At 46.5% G+C, this 14,661-nt stretch overlaps 1 protein-coding gene and 1 long non-coding RNA gene across 2 annotated transcripts; both read right to left on the bottom strand.

The window, feature by feature from the left end:
* Window positions 1-526: 526 nt before the first annotated feature.
* Window positions 527-1,955, bottom strand: LOC115540886 (uncharacterized). The gene is made up of 3 exons (XR_003976232.1): window positions 1,722-1,955; window positions 1,258-1,468; window positions 527-993 (listed from the first exon to the last, which is right to left on the bottom strand). It is a non-coding gene; the product is annotated as an uncharacterized LOC115540886 (long non-coding RNA).
* Window positions 1,956-2,317: 362 nt separating this feature from the next.
* Window positions 2,318-12,901, bottom strand: LOC115540790 (protein jagged-1a-like). Its single transcript, XM_030352367.1, is given in 11 exon segments — window positions 2,318-3,170; window positions 3,412-3,468; window positions 3,580-3,693; window positions 3,846-3,987; window positions 3,990-4,186; window positions 4,322-4,452; window positions 4,686-4,746; window positions 4,973-5,230; window positions 6,838-6,883; window positions 7,093-7,389; window positions 12,827-12,901. Coding segments are annotated over 11 exon segments (1,731 nt in total). The 3' UTR covers window positions 2,318-2,817.
* Window positions 12,902-14,661: the final 1,760 nt, after the last annotated feature.

Below are 14,661 nucleotides of genomic sequence, written 5' to 3' on the forward strand. Positions count from 1 at the left end.
ATTATGCTATTAGACTTTTATGACCTATAAACGTTGTTATGATTGATAGTCATGTTTAACCATACACAAAAAACGATGTAAATTTTCGGGAAACTCTTCCTCTCATCTGGGCGCTTTCAGCATTCTCTGTCAACGCTCGGTTTCGTCCTTCTCCGCCCCCTCCTGCCATCCGAACCCCGTTGTGATTGGTTACATTCCTTGAAGCGCGCGCGCGGGCAGATTTGACCAGGCGTATGGGGGCGTTGCAGGAGTGCCTCTACGTAGATGATTTCCCGGAAATGTGAACAAGGGAATCGCAAACGTCCCGAGTGTTTAGCGCTCTGCACAGCCACCCCAGACTGTCAGCAAGGAATACGTCGAAATGCATGTACGTCATTATTTGACACTTTAGTTTGGTTAAACATGACTATCAACCATTATAACAACGTTTATAGGTCATAAAAGTCGAAAGAGCATAATAGGTCCCCTTTAATGTTGAGTGGGATTCAAACCCCTGACATGGGAAGACAGCAGAAACACAACGGTCAATAGTTCAACACAGACATGTATTAATTTATTCTTATTATTCAGACAGGAGGACAGCAGATTTACTTCATGAAACCAAGTTCATACTCTTTACCGACGCCATAGTATGATCGCATCCTTGTTTTTGTCCTGGAGAGTTCTGTGCGGGGTAAGGACTCTGTAGACCAGTTTCTGTCCTGCAGGGTTCTGCGAGGTTAGGTCTCTGTAGACCTAGTTGTGTCCTGCAGAGTGGCGTCAGACCTCTGTATACCTGGTTCTGGTCAGTCCTGAGTGCTCTTGTTCTTCAGGGCCGTCTCAGAGCGCACAGCGTGCTTCATGGATTTCTGTAGGAGCCATGTGACAAGGTGGACCCCCACGAACGCCCCCCCCGCCGCCCACATCCAGTTCCTCCGCAGCCAGCTTTGGGGCTTCATCTCCCCCTCTCCCGTTCTCCTCGCTCAAAACCCTCCCCCACCAAGCGACACGTTTCTGTAGAGGACAGGAAGGGATGGGACTTTAATGAGAATATGAATAAATAATGACTCAATAATAAATATAACTAATCTTTTTATCTTTTGTTATTTATCAAATTGTGGGTTAATACCGGTACTATCACGACGACAGAACTTGCTATCGGAGGTTAGTGTTTCTACCACCATGCTAGCATGCCATCATCATTTATACTTCACGAGTCATAGAGAATTGCCTCGGTAAACTAAGTATGAAATGAAACCATTGTAATAATAATCTTACCTGTCGGGTGTTCAGCTACTGGCGGTTCTAGAAGAGACGGACCGTACGACTGCCGGCTCGGGGACTTCCAGCTCCCGGTTCTGATGTAGAAGTGGATTCCCTTTCAGACTGTACCATCCCCAGTGGACAAGGCCGAGGCTCGGAACCATTACTATCAGTACCTTGTAGTTCTTCCAGATGTCTCGCACCCCCATGACTCAATGCAACACGTCTAATAAAAAATAAGAACGAAAATCTAGGAAAAGAGTGGCTACTCCGTAGTCTGCAACTGCAGAATAGAAGACACTTTGATTGTTATGAAGTCATTTATGAAACTCTGATGTAACTGTGATCCCCAACGAGCCGGCGTGCACGTTAGCAAGGACACACAGTTGACGTCAATCAATGCAGTTGTTGACCTAACATAATTCATTCGCCGGTAATTTCTTTATCGTTAAATAACGCAAGACAATTATCAGACTCACCTTCAGATTTCGCTGGTTTCTGACATAACTATGGGTCCTTAATAAGGATACTTTGAAGTGCCTGTTCTTTTTACGTAATATCCTATATTGTTTACTATTTAGTTTGATGCGGGTCAATGTCTCTTTCTTGTAAAAGGAAAGGATAAATGTATTCTTTCTTTTTCAATGCCACCGTGACTATTTTATTTAATTAATGAGGGTTTACAAACAGGCAATAGTTAAGGTGTTTTCTTTTCCTGCATCAGGAAAAGATCTGCCACAGAGCGGCGCAGTTGGACGAAAAGGCAATAATGCAAGTGCAATGAAAAAACAATAAATTATTTTTCCGCATGGCATTGCACTTTTAATAATAAATATCATACTTCATGATGTACATCAATATTGTGAATACTGCATTTGTATTGTTCCCCATTTACTGTGTTTATTTATTGGCTGATTCTGTTCATATTTTCTTGATGTTGATGAATTTCCCCATGAAAATTACTAGTATAACTTTTATTAATGCTACCGATTGTAGATCAGTCTGAAAATGTTCACCAGCCCGAATGACACACACAAGGACTGACGCCGGCAGGAATACAGAAAGAAGGCTTTATTTCTCATCTGTTGGAACAGAATAATTTGGTGGCAAGCAACATGTCTGCCACCTTCTGATTGGCCTAGGGCAGTGAGATCACTAGGCTCCTCCCACCCCTCCTTCATTACATAAAAAAACAATTGTGGAAACAGTTCAACAAAACTTTCATAGAAACTAACAAAACATTTTCTATTAAGAAAAATAACCTTGTCATGGTCAGAGTCAATTCTTGAGTTTACAAAACTGACAATGCTTTGGCTCAAAACAAAATGGACCACCTGAGGAAGATGAGGTGAAAACACCCAACATTAACCAAAAGTAATAACACGTTTTACTGGGCAACGCTCCATATGAACACTCCATCCCAATATACGTACGGCCACCCGGCTGATACCCCCGTCTGCAGGCAACACAACTGATCCTCCGTGTACTGGGTCTGGGTATCAGGAATCAGGATCCGGCCCTGCCGTTCAGACCACTTTCCCATCGTCAGTACTAGGATGTCGCCACTAGGGGCCGCTACACATGTTGCGCACCAGCGGCTTCGTTGGGCCCTAAGAGCGCACTGAGCCCCACGTTCACCTCTCTGTTGGAAGATGGGGGGAGATGGGTCTGGCTGGTTGTGTTGGTGTTGTTGGCATGGTGACGGTGGGCGGGCGTGTTGATGGCGTTCTTGATGTGTCCGAGATGTTCCCGGGTGCCACTCGCCGTGCTGGTTAAAACGTTGTTGACCACGGTCGCCGTTGGCAACGGCAGAGTGATGACGCCGGCGTGGGCTTTCTGTTTCTGCCACAAGAACCATAGTAACGGCGTGACAATGAGCAGAGGCAAGGCAAACACTGCCACGGCAACCAGCAAGGGGACCGAGCGTTCTGTTGGAGAAAACCAGACCATTCAATTCAGCTGGAACCAGTTTAAAATCAGCTAGAACCTGTTTATATATAGAAGAAGAAGAAGAAGAAGAAGAAGAAGAAGAAGAAGAAGAAGAAGAAGAAGAAGAACCAGAACCAGAACAAGAACAAGAACAAGAACAAGAACAAGAAGAGAAGAAAAGGAAGAAGAAGAGGAGAAAAAGAGGAAGAAGACGAAGAAGAGGGAGAGGAAGAGGCTCACCGCTGGCCTTGGCGGGGAGGAGGCCAGGGGGTGGCGTCGCAGGCGGGGCATGGACGTCTGTAGAAACACAACCTTTAGTGATACTGCTGAGGTCAGAGGTCAAGACAGAGGAAACGCACACAGCTACACAGCTTGAGGTCATTAGACCCATCCCATTGGCCGACTCACTAGTGTCGCAGTTCTGTCCCGTCCAACCAGGAAGACATGTACAGAAGTATCCTCCAATCAGGTTCCGGCAGGGGTGGGCGTTTTCACAAGGGTTCTGCTCACACTCGTCAGCGTCTGGAGAGGGCCAATCAGAGGGTAAGAGAGGAGGAGGGGGCGTGGCCACCACACAACAAAAACACCGCTGCCCGTGTATCTGTGTGATGTTTGTGTGTGTGCGTGAGTCGTCTATGTGTGGCAGCAGTGCATCATGGAAGTTGGAGGCTGACCAATGAGGCAGGTCTTTCCGGTCCACTGGGGAGGGCACACACACCGGAACCCGGAGACCACCGCCTTACACACCCCCCCATGCTGGCAGGGGAGAGAGAGACACTCATCTATGCCTGGGAGAGAGAGAGAGAGAGGGGGAGAGAAATCGAGAGATAAATGTGTGTGCAACGACAACGGATGCGTACATATGCGTGTGTGAGTTGCTGTATAGGTGTCTCACCTGTCTCACAGTGTGTACCAGTGACCCCAGCAGGACAGGAGCAGGTGTATTTATCAGGCCCTGTGTTGCTGCAGCTCCCCCCGTTTAGACATGGTTGGCGCGTTCCACAGCTGTTCAGATCTACAGGAGCAAACCAACACGACACACACAGGGTTGGCTGCGTGTATGCGTGCGCAGGTGCATTTGCAGGTGCGTGGGGGTGTGTGTGTGTGTGTGTGTGTGTGTGTGAATGTGTGTGCGTGTGTGTATGTGTACCTTTGTCACAGAGCTGTCCTCCATAGTTGGTGTCACAGAGACACTGCCAGGGCAGAGTGCATGAGCCGTGCACGCACCCGGGATACAGGACGCACTGGTCACACAGGTCGCCATGCCAACCATAACGACACCTGCACACACACACACACACACACACACACACACACGCACACACACACACACACACACACACACACACACACACACACACACACACACACACACACACACGTTAATGCTAAATGACTCAAAACTAATTTGAATTACAATATTTTCTTTCTATATTATCTTTAAAAGGTGTGTGTGTGTGTGTGTGTGTGTGTGTTTGTAGTCTGTGCGCATGTGTGTGCCTGTGTGTTCTTACCTGCACTCTCCAGGTACTTTGCAGTATCCATGTTCTGTACTGCAACTCTGCCTGCAAATGGCTAGATAGAGAGAGAGAGAGCGACAGAGACAGAGAGATGGGTAGAGACTAGTTATTCTATTGCCAAGAAAATGGTTTGAATAACAAATAATATGCCCAGTATGGATGTGACCCCGTACTGACCCCTATGGATGTGACCCCGTACTGACCCCTATGGATGTGACCCTGTACTGACCCCTATGGATGTGACCCCGTACTGACCCCTATGGATGTGACCCCGTACTGACCAGTGGTGCAGCCCGGGCCGCCCCATCCCTCCAGGCAGGTCTTGTCTCCGTGGGCGTCGCACCCGTAGTGTCCAAATGAATCGTCCCTCGGCCGGCAGTAGCGTGTGCATCGGGGGCCGTGGTAGTTTTCGAGACACAGCAGCCGCACGCGGTACTGCAGCTGAGCCACCGGCTCCTCGTGGCGCAGGGCCCGCCAGCCCACGCCCGGCGCCAGAACCCCCGTGTGGACCGCCCTCGCGATCAGAACCCCCGCCGCGCCTGGGGAAGGTTACAGACCGGTGTGAGCCGATCAGCAGAATCCCAGCCAGCTGCCGGTGCGGTCGCTCGTCTCCCATAGCCTACATCCAGTATTGACTGGGAACGCTGGTATTTGGAGGGATATTTTGATATCATTTAACAAATCAATCATCCTCTCTTTGTCACTCTGACAGAATAGAAGTCAGGAGTTTAAGATGTGATGGATTCTTGTGCTTCTTTACTGAAGTAAACTGCAGTGAACAAAGTGTTTTGTTCTGTGGCGTTGGATGTTGTGTTGCTGTGTTGTTGTTCACTGCATGTGTTGTTTACTGCATGCCCTTTTCCCTTGAACACAAAACACCGACACACACGCACACACACACACACACACACACACCTTAGTACCCATTGATGTACACAGACTTAACTTCAGATACAATTTTGTGAACTTTGTAAATCCCAGATGGGAATTTGGGGCCAAACACAAACTTGTACGTGTGACCAAGTGGCCGTAGAAGTCGTTTTGGTGTATTGACTTTGAGGATGTATGAGGAAGAGGAGGAAGAGGAGTGTGTGTCTCAGGACCCTGTGAGTTTGCCTTCAGATGAGGGGGGTCTTGGCAACAAGCCACCCTGCTTTATAGGTATGCTAGTACGTGGCTAACGTTGGAGCCCTAACTTCCGACCCGCGGCCCAGTTCACCTTCAGAACCACTAGCGCTGGAGCTATCACAGAGATAGCATGTTTACATAGCGCCTCATGAAGGGGTCTAGCATTAAAGTATAGGCAAACACATAGATTTCGTAGGTCAGGACTAAGTCGCGAGCGCACGCTCAGCACCTGTCTGAACACCCTCAACACTGCAGGAGACGCTCTAGTAGCATAAGCCTAAAGCCCAAGCCGTTAGCCTTGCATTACCATAGTGGGTAGTGAAGCTGTTCGAAGTCAAAGTCCAAGTCAGCTTTATTGTCAATACAACAAATGTACAAGACAAATATAAGAACCGAAATACATTTTTCTCTGAACTTCAGTGCATTAAGTATAAAGTATACAATTGTGTACAATTAAATATATTAAGATAAGTAATATTTGCAATAAATAAATTCAATCTATCTTTCAGCATTAAAAGTATGTTATAGCTGGAATAATATTATTTTAGTTCTCAATATGTGTAACGGTTCCATTTTATGTACTGTGTTTGTGTGTGTCTGTGTCTGTCTGTGTCTGCGCATGTGTGTTTGCATGTTTGCGTGTGTTTGGTGTGTAGTATGTCTGGTGGCCCGGGGGTCATCTGGTTTCACACCAGCTCGATAATGGCCTCCTCTGGACGCCAAATACAACACGCAGCGCCCAGCCAGGGCCCCCACCTCCACCAGCCCGTCATCCACCACCTACACCACCCTATCCTTCTCCCCATCCACCACCTACACCACCCTATCCTTCTCCCCATCCACCACCTACACCACCCTATCCTTCTCCCCATCCACCACCTACACCACCCTATCCTTCTCCCCATCCACCACCTACACCACCCTATCCTTCTCCCCATCCATTCTTATTATAACACGGTTCTTCTCTTTTAGAGGAACTGTAATAAAACACTTTGTATGAAATAATAAAGCTACTCACTGGTGTTACTGAGGTTCAACACCTCTACTGTCAGGGTGTACCACCGCTGGGGGGGGGGGGGGGGGGGGAGAGAGAGAGAGAGAGCGAGAAAGATTAGATATGCACACCATTAATGTTAACAACCAGTGCAACTATCATTCAACATTAGTATTATTTTAATTATTGTCATATTTTGAAATGTAATGTTGTGTATCTTATTTGATATGATCAGAGGGGGACATAGAGGGTCCGCAAGGACCCAAGGTTTGAACTCACCGGCCACGCGAATCTGAACGCCACCACAGCCCTCCCCGTGTCCGGGCCGGGCCCTTGGCCCCCCAGGGTGAAGCTGTTCCCGCCCAGCACCGGGGTGTCCGTGGCCCCGTAGCTGCACGGCCCGCCCGCCGACACCCGCTGCTGGAACTCCTTCAGACACACCCTGGCGAAGGTGGCGCACGCCGCGCAGACGCCGCCCGGGCCGGCGCCGCCGCAGCAGGCACCCGTCTGGACCCGCCCCTTGATGTTCTGGACCGAGTCCACCTGGAGCTCAAAGCGGCCGGCGCCTGAGACCACCTGTTGGGCCGGGACCGAGAGGGAGTCACTATGATCTATAACGCCTTGTGCACCCTAACCCTTAATAACACCGTTAGATATACATGGTGCTTAATGCACAGCTTGATAAGGCAAGGCAAATATATATAGAGATATATATATATAAACTTTATTTATCTATATATATATATATAAACTTTATTTATATATATAAACTTTATTTATATAGTACTTTTCATACACAAGGCAGACTCAAAGTGCTTCACATATAAACATTGTCATACAATAAAATAAAATATAACCCTTAATAACATCATAAGTTGCTTAATGCACAGCTTGACAACCCTTAACAACGTCATTAGAAGTACTTGATTCTTAATGCACCCCTTGATAATACTTAATAACATCATTAGCAGTAGGGTGATATCAGCTAAATTGGGCCACTTTTTGGTATATCCCACAATAACACAATACCATATATGCCTTTTCCATGTGTTTTTATGATTAATAATGACTGTTTCTGATCAATTTGTGTTGAAATTATTTAATAAAATATAATTATTTAGGCCCTACAGTTCTTGAAAGATCAGCTCTGCCAATTTTATTTTTTATTTCACATGTTCACTGCCAGTCACCTTTCCACTGATGCGTCTTTGCAGTGTGGATCGCGGCACACCCCATGCTCGTGATAAGAGGTGCACACTCACTCTAATTCCTTCCTTTACTCCCTATCTGTATTCTTCTGAGGCACCCTTCATCCTCTCCTCTTTCCACAGATTGTAGTTTGACCTTCCTTTTCCTCCCTGTTTTATCTTTGTTCCCTCTCCTCTCTGGTCCTTGCTCCTCCTCTCATTTCCTCTGCATTCCTTTCTCCTCACCTGTTCTCTCCCTTTCTGTCTCCTCTGCTTGTTTCCTCTCTTATCCTTCCACTTTCTCTCTCTTTCCTTCTCCCTCTCTCCTCTCCTCTCGCTTCCTTCTCGTTTTCCATACTCACTGTAAATAAAATATCTTCAAGCATTACTATTGGTTGGGGGTCATGGTGAGTGTGTGTGTGTGTTCGTGTGCACATGTGTGTGTTGGTGCGTGTGCGTGCAACCTGTGCGTGTGTTGGTCGGTGTGCGAGTGTGTGGGTGCGTGTCTTTGCATGGGTGTGTGTGTATGCACGTACACACACACACACACACACACACACACACACACACACACACACACACACACACACACACACACAATGACACACACACACACACATTTGTATACATGCATGAGCTAAGATATCAGTTAGCCTACTCTGCACAAATAAAGTTTCACACAAAAGCTACCACCCAGTCATATGTAACAAGCTAAGTTACACAAACACAGCAAAAGTAGTTCACTATAGAGGAAGGATGGGCACGAGTAGTAAATTCCAAACTCGAGTGATCGAAGGAATTCCTCGAGGATCAATCGAGTACTCGTTTAATCGAATCTATTTTTAGAATGCAACGCATCTGCAGCAGGAATAGGCCTAGATGAACGGCAATATTACAAACCAAACATGTAATGCTTATTCTCCATCAAAACAGTCATTTTCCTTACAAAAATAAATATGCGTCTCACAATTTAAATCACGTCGAACCATGGCCTGTAACGGTTTAAAAAAAAAAAAAAAAAACGAAACAAGTAGCCTAACCATTGCAAATAATTTAAAGCTGCAAATAAAACGGCAGCAAATTGACTATGGAAATACTCAGCGTTGTGATCTTCTCTACAGGGCCGGGATTACAGCTGCGTCTTGCAGCGGTGAAAATAGCCGGACTGCTTTCCCGAACTCACCGTTGTGTTTCAGGAGCATATGTTGCCGCATAGTAGGCTACTTGTAGTACTCTGGTAGCTCGATTTCGCTTGGCATATTTTACATTTCACCTTATGATCTCCTATTTTTTTAAAGTAGGCCTATATGGAGTAGAATCATGCCAAAACCCCGCACACACGCAAAACGTGTTTTGCTCACGCACAACGATTCACACACACAAAACGTGTTTTACTCAGGCACAATGATTCACACACACGCTCAGTGTGGTTTGCAAATACAAAACATCATTCACAAACTAATGCATTTTGCTTCAGAAACAAATACAGTATGTTTTACACATAGTACAAACTAAAATCTTTCAAGTACAAACTAAAATCTTTCAAATACAAAAAAAAATCCTTCAAGTAGGCCCTAGTACGGATCAGAACTCATCCGCAAAGCCAAAACCACCACCTGTCAGCTCGATCCTCTTCCCACCTCCCTTGTCAAAGCATGTCTTCCGTCCATCTCCTCCATGATCACCAACATAATTAACTCCTCCCTCACTACTGGTACTGTACCCCCCACTCTCAAGCTGGCTGCCATCACTCCCATCCTAAAAAAACCTGGTGCTGACCCAACTGACCTTAACCATTACCGGCCCATCTCCAATCTCCCTTTCATCTCCAAAACACTTGAAAGGGTGGTTGCCGCACAACTACAGTCCCACCTCGACACTAACAATCTCCACGAACCGTTCCAATCTGGCTTCCGTCCAAAACACAGCACTGAAACAGCCCTAGTCAAAATCACCAACGACCTCCTCCTTGCAGCCGACTCTGGATTACTCACCATTCTCATCCTCCTCGATCTCAGCGCAGCATTCGACACCATCTCCCACCCTCTGCTCCTGGACTGCCTAGCTGGTATTGGGATCACTGGTGCTGCACTCTCCTGGTTTACATCCTACCTCACCGGCCGTCAACAATTTGTTCAACTAAGCAACCACAAGTCTGGGTGTTCAGGTGTCTCACTGGGCGTCCCCCAGGGGTCAGTCTTGGGTCCACTCCTCTTCACCACTTACCTCCTCCCGCTGGGCACACTCCTCCGTCACCATGGGGTCCATTTTCATTGCTACGCTGACGACACACAGGTCTACATCTCCACCAAACCCACCGCTGCCATCCCCCCCACCTCCCTCATCACGTGCCTGGAAGAGATCCGGAGCTGGTTGAGCAGGAACTTCCTGAAACTCAATGGAAACAAGACCGAGGCCCTGCTCATCGGATCCAAATCCACCCTCACTAAATCACAACACACCCCAGCTCCACTCATAATTATCGATGGATTCCCAGTACCCTTCTCCTCCAAAGTCAAGAGCCTCGGCGTCATCCTGGACAACACCCTCTCATTCGCACCCCATATTCACAACATCACCCGGACTGCATTCTTCCACCTCCGCAACATCGCCAGACTCCGCCCATCAATGACCAAATCCAGCGCTGAAATCCTAGTTCACTCATTTGTCACATCACGCATAGACTACTGCAACGCCCTCCTCACCGGACTCCCCACCAAACTTATCAACAGACTGCAGATCATTCAGAACTCAGCCGCCCGGATCATCACCCGCACCAAATCATCTGACCACATCACCCCTGTCCTCATTCAACTTCACTGGCTCCCAGTACACTACCGCATCCAATACAAAACCCTACTCCTCACCTACAAAGCTCTCCACAACCTAGCCCCCAGTTATCTCTGCGACCTCCTCCAAGAATACACTCCCTCCCGCTCCCTCCGCTCAACCTCTGCTGGACTACTATGTATCCCCACATCACGACTCACTTCAATGGGTGCCCGGTCATTCAGCTGTCCAGCACCCAGGCTCTGGAACTCCCTCCCCCCACACATAAAACAGTCAGACACCATTTCAACCTTCAAGTCACAACTCAAAACTCACTTGTTCAAACTCGCACACAACGTCTAACTGATCACTGTTTTGATTTTTTTATTTTTTTTTTATTTCTTATTGCTTATGTTTATTTATTTATTTATTTATTTATTTATTTTTTCCACAATGTCTTGCTTTTTAAAAAATGTATGATGACTATATATGCTCTGTAAGGTGACCTTGGGTGTCTTGAAAGGCGCCTCTAAATTAAATGTATTATTATTATTATTATTACACAAAACATGTAGGGAACACTGAAAGCTGCGCGTGGATCTGAAGGCATTTCCGCGTGGATCAGCAAGGCGGAAAATGAGTGCCAAAAGTCACGTGACAAACAAATGTCCTGTGATTCACACTGTGTGTGTGAATCGTTGTGCGTGAGCAAAACACGTTTTGCGTGTGTGCGGGGTTTTGGCATGATTCTAACTCCATAAAAGTATTTCAAGTCTTCGCTGCGCTTTGCTTTAACCGCCATCTCTCTAACTTTTTGAATTCTGGCGTGCCTGCACACGGCACGGAACGCGCCACACAGAAATGATACATTTAATTAGCTTTGTTCGTTCGGCATGCGTTAGTGGCGCCGCACAGAAAATGTATACATTTGCTTCAGAAAACTTTGTTTGAGGAGTACGAGAGTAATCGATTCCTCACGCCCATCCCTTGCTAGCCTACTTTGAGTTGCGCTAATTTCACATGACAATCAACATACAGGTTTTAGTTGAATCAAATGTCATACACATGTGTGTAGGCCTATGTGAGTGACACAGAGGAGGGCCCATTTTAGCTGAAACCATGTGGCCCATTTTACCCCAGTGGGTTAAGGTAAATTCAGCTGCCAAGATAAACATCACTTTTCCCAAAAATATGTTCATATAGGCCTACCAAACTAACAGCATTATTTCTGATGGATGTCAAGACATATATTATGCATAGTTTTTTTTATGTGTATGTTTGTTTTTAATAGATGTATCATCCATATAATAGTTCAGTTAGATGTGGTATGCCAGGCTACTTACCATGCAGCTTTCTGGTGCAGTCTAGATTTAGATTAGTCCTGTATACCAGCTGCCATACGGTTTTATAATGCACAAAAATAACTTTGCACTTTGTAGTATTTATTATTGTATTAATTGTTTAAGTATTTAAGTATTTTAGCTATATGAGGGAATGTGTGTTTGTTATGTCTGTCCATACGCTGTTGTGACACTGTAATTTCCTGTAAAGGATTAGTAAAGGATCTATCTATCTATCTATCTATCTATCTATCTATCTATCTATCTATCTATCTATTTGAAGTATTGCCCTGCACACCATAGCAACCATAAACCATTCAAATCACCTGTTACTTGTCAAGCACAGTTATGGCAACAGTTTGAAATCCTTTGCAGTCATTGGCCCTAAATTCCAGAGGGGCTGGGATGGCCTATTTTACCTGATATCACCCTACTACATGATGCTAAATACATGCCTTGATAACCCTTAATCGAGCCCGGGCTTTGATAAAGGGGGCTGTCATAAATATTTGGCCTGTTAAGCCCTTTGAGACTGTAATGGTGACTAAGGGCTATACAAATAAAATTTAATTGAATAAATAACAGCATTAGTAAATTATGAACTAATTATGATCATTAGAAGTACAGGACAGGTTGCTTTTGTTCTTTACTTTAAATGTAGGCTGTTCTTTTTTCTAAGATCTTGAGCTATACCTTGAGCTAGTAACTTTACTCTACCTTGACCCAGAGAGCCAACAGGGTGACCAGGACATAGACGCCGGTGATAAACTGCTTTCCTCCGCCGAAGAACATGATCGGTTGACCGCGATAGCAAGCAAGAGAGAGAGAGAGAGAGATAACTGCTACAAACGAATCCGTGCACGGCAGAGAATGTCCCGTCTCAAAATCTCTAATAGTTTCTCGTGCATCAACATAGAGCGATGGTAAAGTTATACTCAGTGGCTGCTGCAATAGCCAACCACGTGTGGTAGTTGATGGACAGAGGGGGCGGGACAGTCTTTATATTCAAGCTACGGTGCGTCCCACCAATAATATTTGGGTGATGGATATGCAGCACGCGGTATGCTCAATTGTTGACAATCACTTCACGGTAAACCGCCGAGTGCCATCACACGTGGTCGCGAGCGCACGTTGACAAACAGACAAACAGTAGGCAAGTCCTGCGTTTAGCGGGCACGTCTTTGTTGCTAATTAACTCCTTCTTGGCAAATTCACTGAAACGCTAATGGAGTTGGCAGACAGGTCCCCTGTTTGTTATGACTGTTATTAATTAGGTATGCATGTTGTATTAAACACATAGAAAACCAGACCAAGACAGTGTATATGCGTGTGTGTGCGTGCGTGCGTGTGCGTGCGCGTGCGTGCGTGTGTGTGCGTGTGTGTGTGTGTGTGTGTGTGTGTGTGTGTGTGTGTGTGTGTGTGTGTGTGATATGTTGCGTGTGTATGTATGATGGTATGTGTCTACCTTTGTCACAGAGCTGTCCTCCAGCTGGTCACCATCAGAGTGTGTGTGTGTGTGCGTGTGTGTGTGTGTGTTTGTGTTTGTGTGTGTGTGTGTGTGTTTGGTGTGTACGTCTATGTGATGGTACGTGTGTCTGTGTGTGTGTTTGGCGTGTGTGTGTGTGTGTGTGTGTGTGTGTGTGTGCGTGTGTGTCTGTGTGTGTGTAATAGCTTTGTGTGTGTGTGTGTGAGAGAATTATTGGATGTTTTTATCTCCGAGCTGCTCCAGCTATAATAATGAGCTTGTGGTGACCCACACGTACGATTAAGGGGCATTCTCCAAGGGACTGTAGTTTTAAGGGAAAGGGTTACCAAACAGAGTTGCGGTTTTAACCTGGTGTCCCCGTTTGACCTCGCTCGCGCTTGATGTGAAGTTATATTGAAGTGGAGAGTAAAGCCGACTCGACGCATCTCCGTCCCTTGTCTCCTCATTTATTGCACTCCACAAGCTCACCTTTGTTCTGTTTCAGAGACTCTTCCCCTTTTACCTCTCCCCTCTTCTCCCCTTCTCTCCTCTCCCATTCTCTCCTCTCCCTTCCTCCTCTCCCCTTCTCTCCTCTCCGCTCCTCCTCTCCCCTTCTCTCCTCTCCCCTTGTCTCCTCTCTCGGTATATCTTATGTTGTGTTTCTCTCTGTACATGGCGGTGCGTTCTACTGTGTGTGTGTGTGTGTGTGTGTGTGTACGTGTGTGTGTGTGTGTGAGAGACATGTGTGTGTGTGTGTGTGTGTGTGTGTGTGTGTGTGTGTGTGTGTGTGTGTGTGTGTGTGTGTGTGTGTGTGTGTCTTCTGCGTTGCAGAGGGGTAGCGGCAGTGTGTTGGACTTAAACCAACACACGCACCAGAGATCCACTCCATCTGGGGTCAGAGGTCAGGCCGGTTCAGCACTGGGAGCAGGTCATATGACCCCCTCCACCACAACATCATCTGATATGAGGGGTGAGCCTTGAAGGTGGGTGTACTGGGCCGCTCCCAGTAGAACCAGAAGCAAACTGGGGTTGCACTGGGCTGCTCTCAGTAGAACCAGAAGCAGACTGGCTGTCCTGGGCCACTCCT

Source organism: Gadus morhua, chromosome 3 (genome assembly GCF_902167405.1).
Source record: "Gadus morhua chromosome 3, gadMor3.0, whole genome shotgun sequence".
NCBI lineage: Eukaryota > Metazoa > Chordata > Actinopteri > Gadiformes > Gadidae > Gadus > Gadus morhua.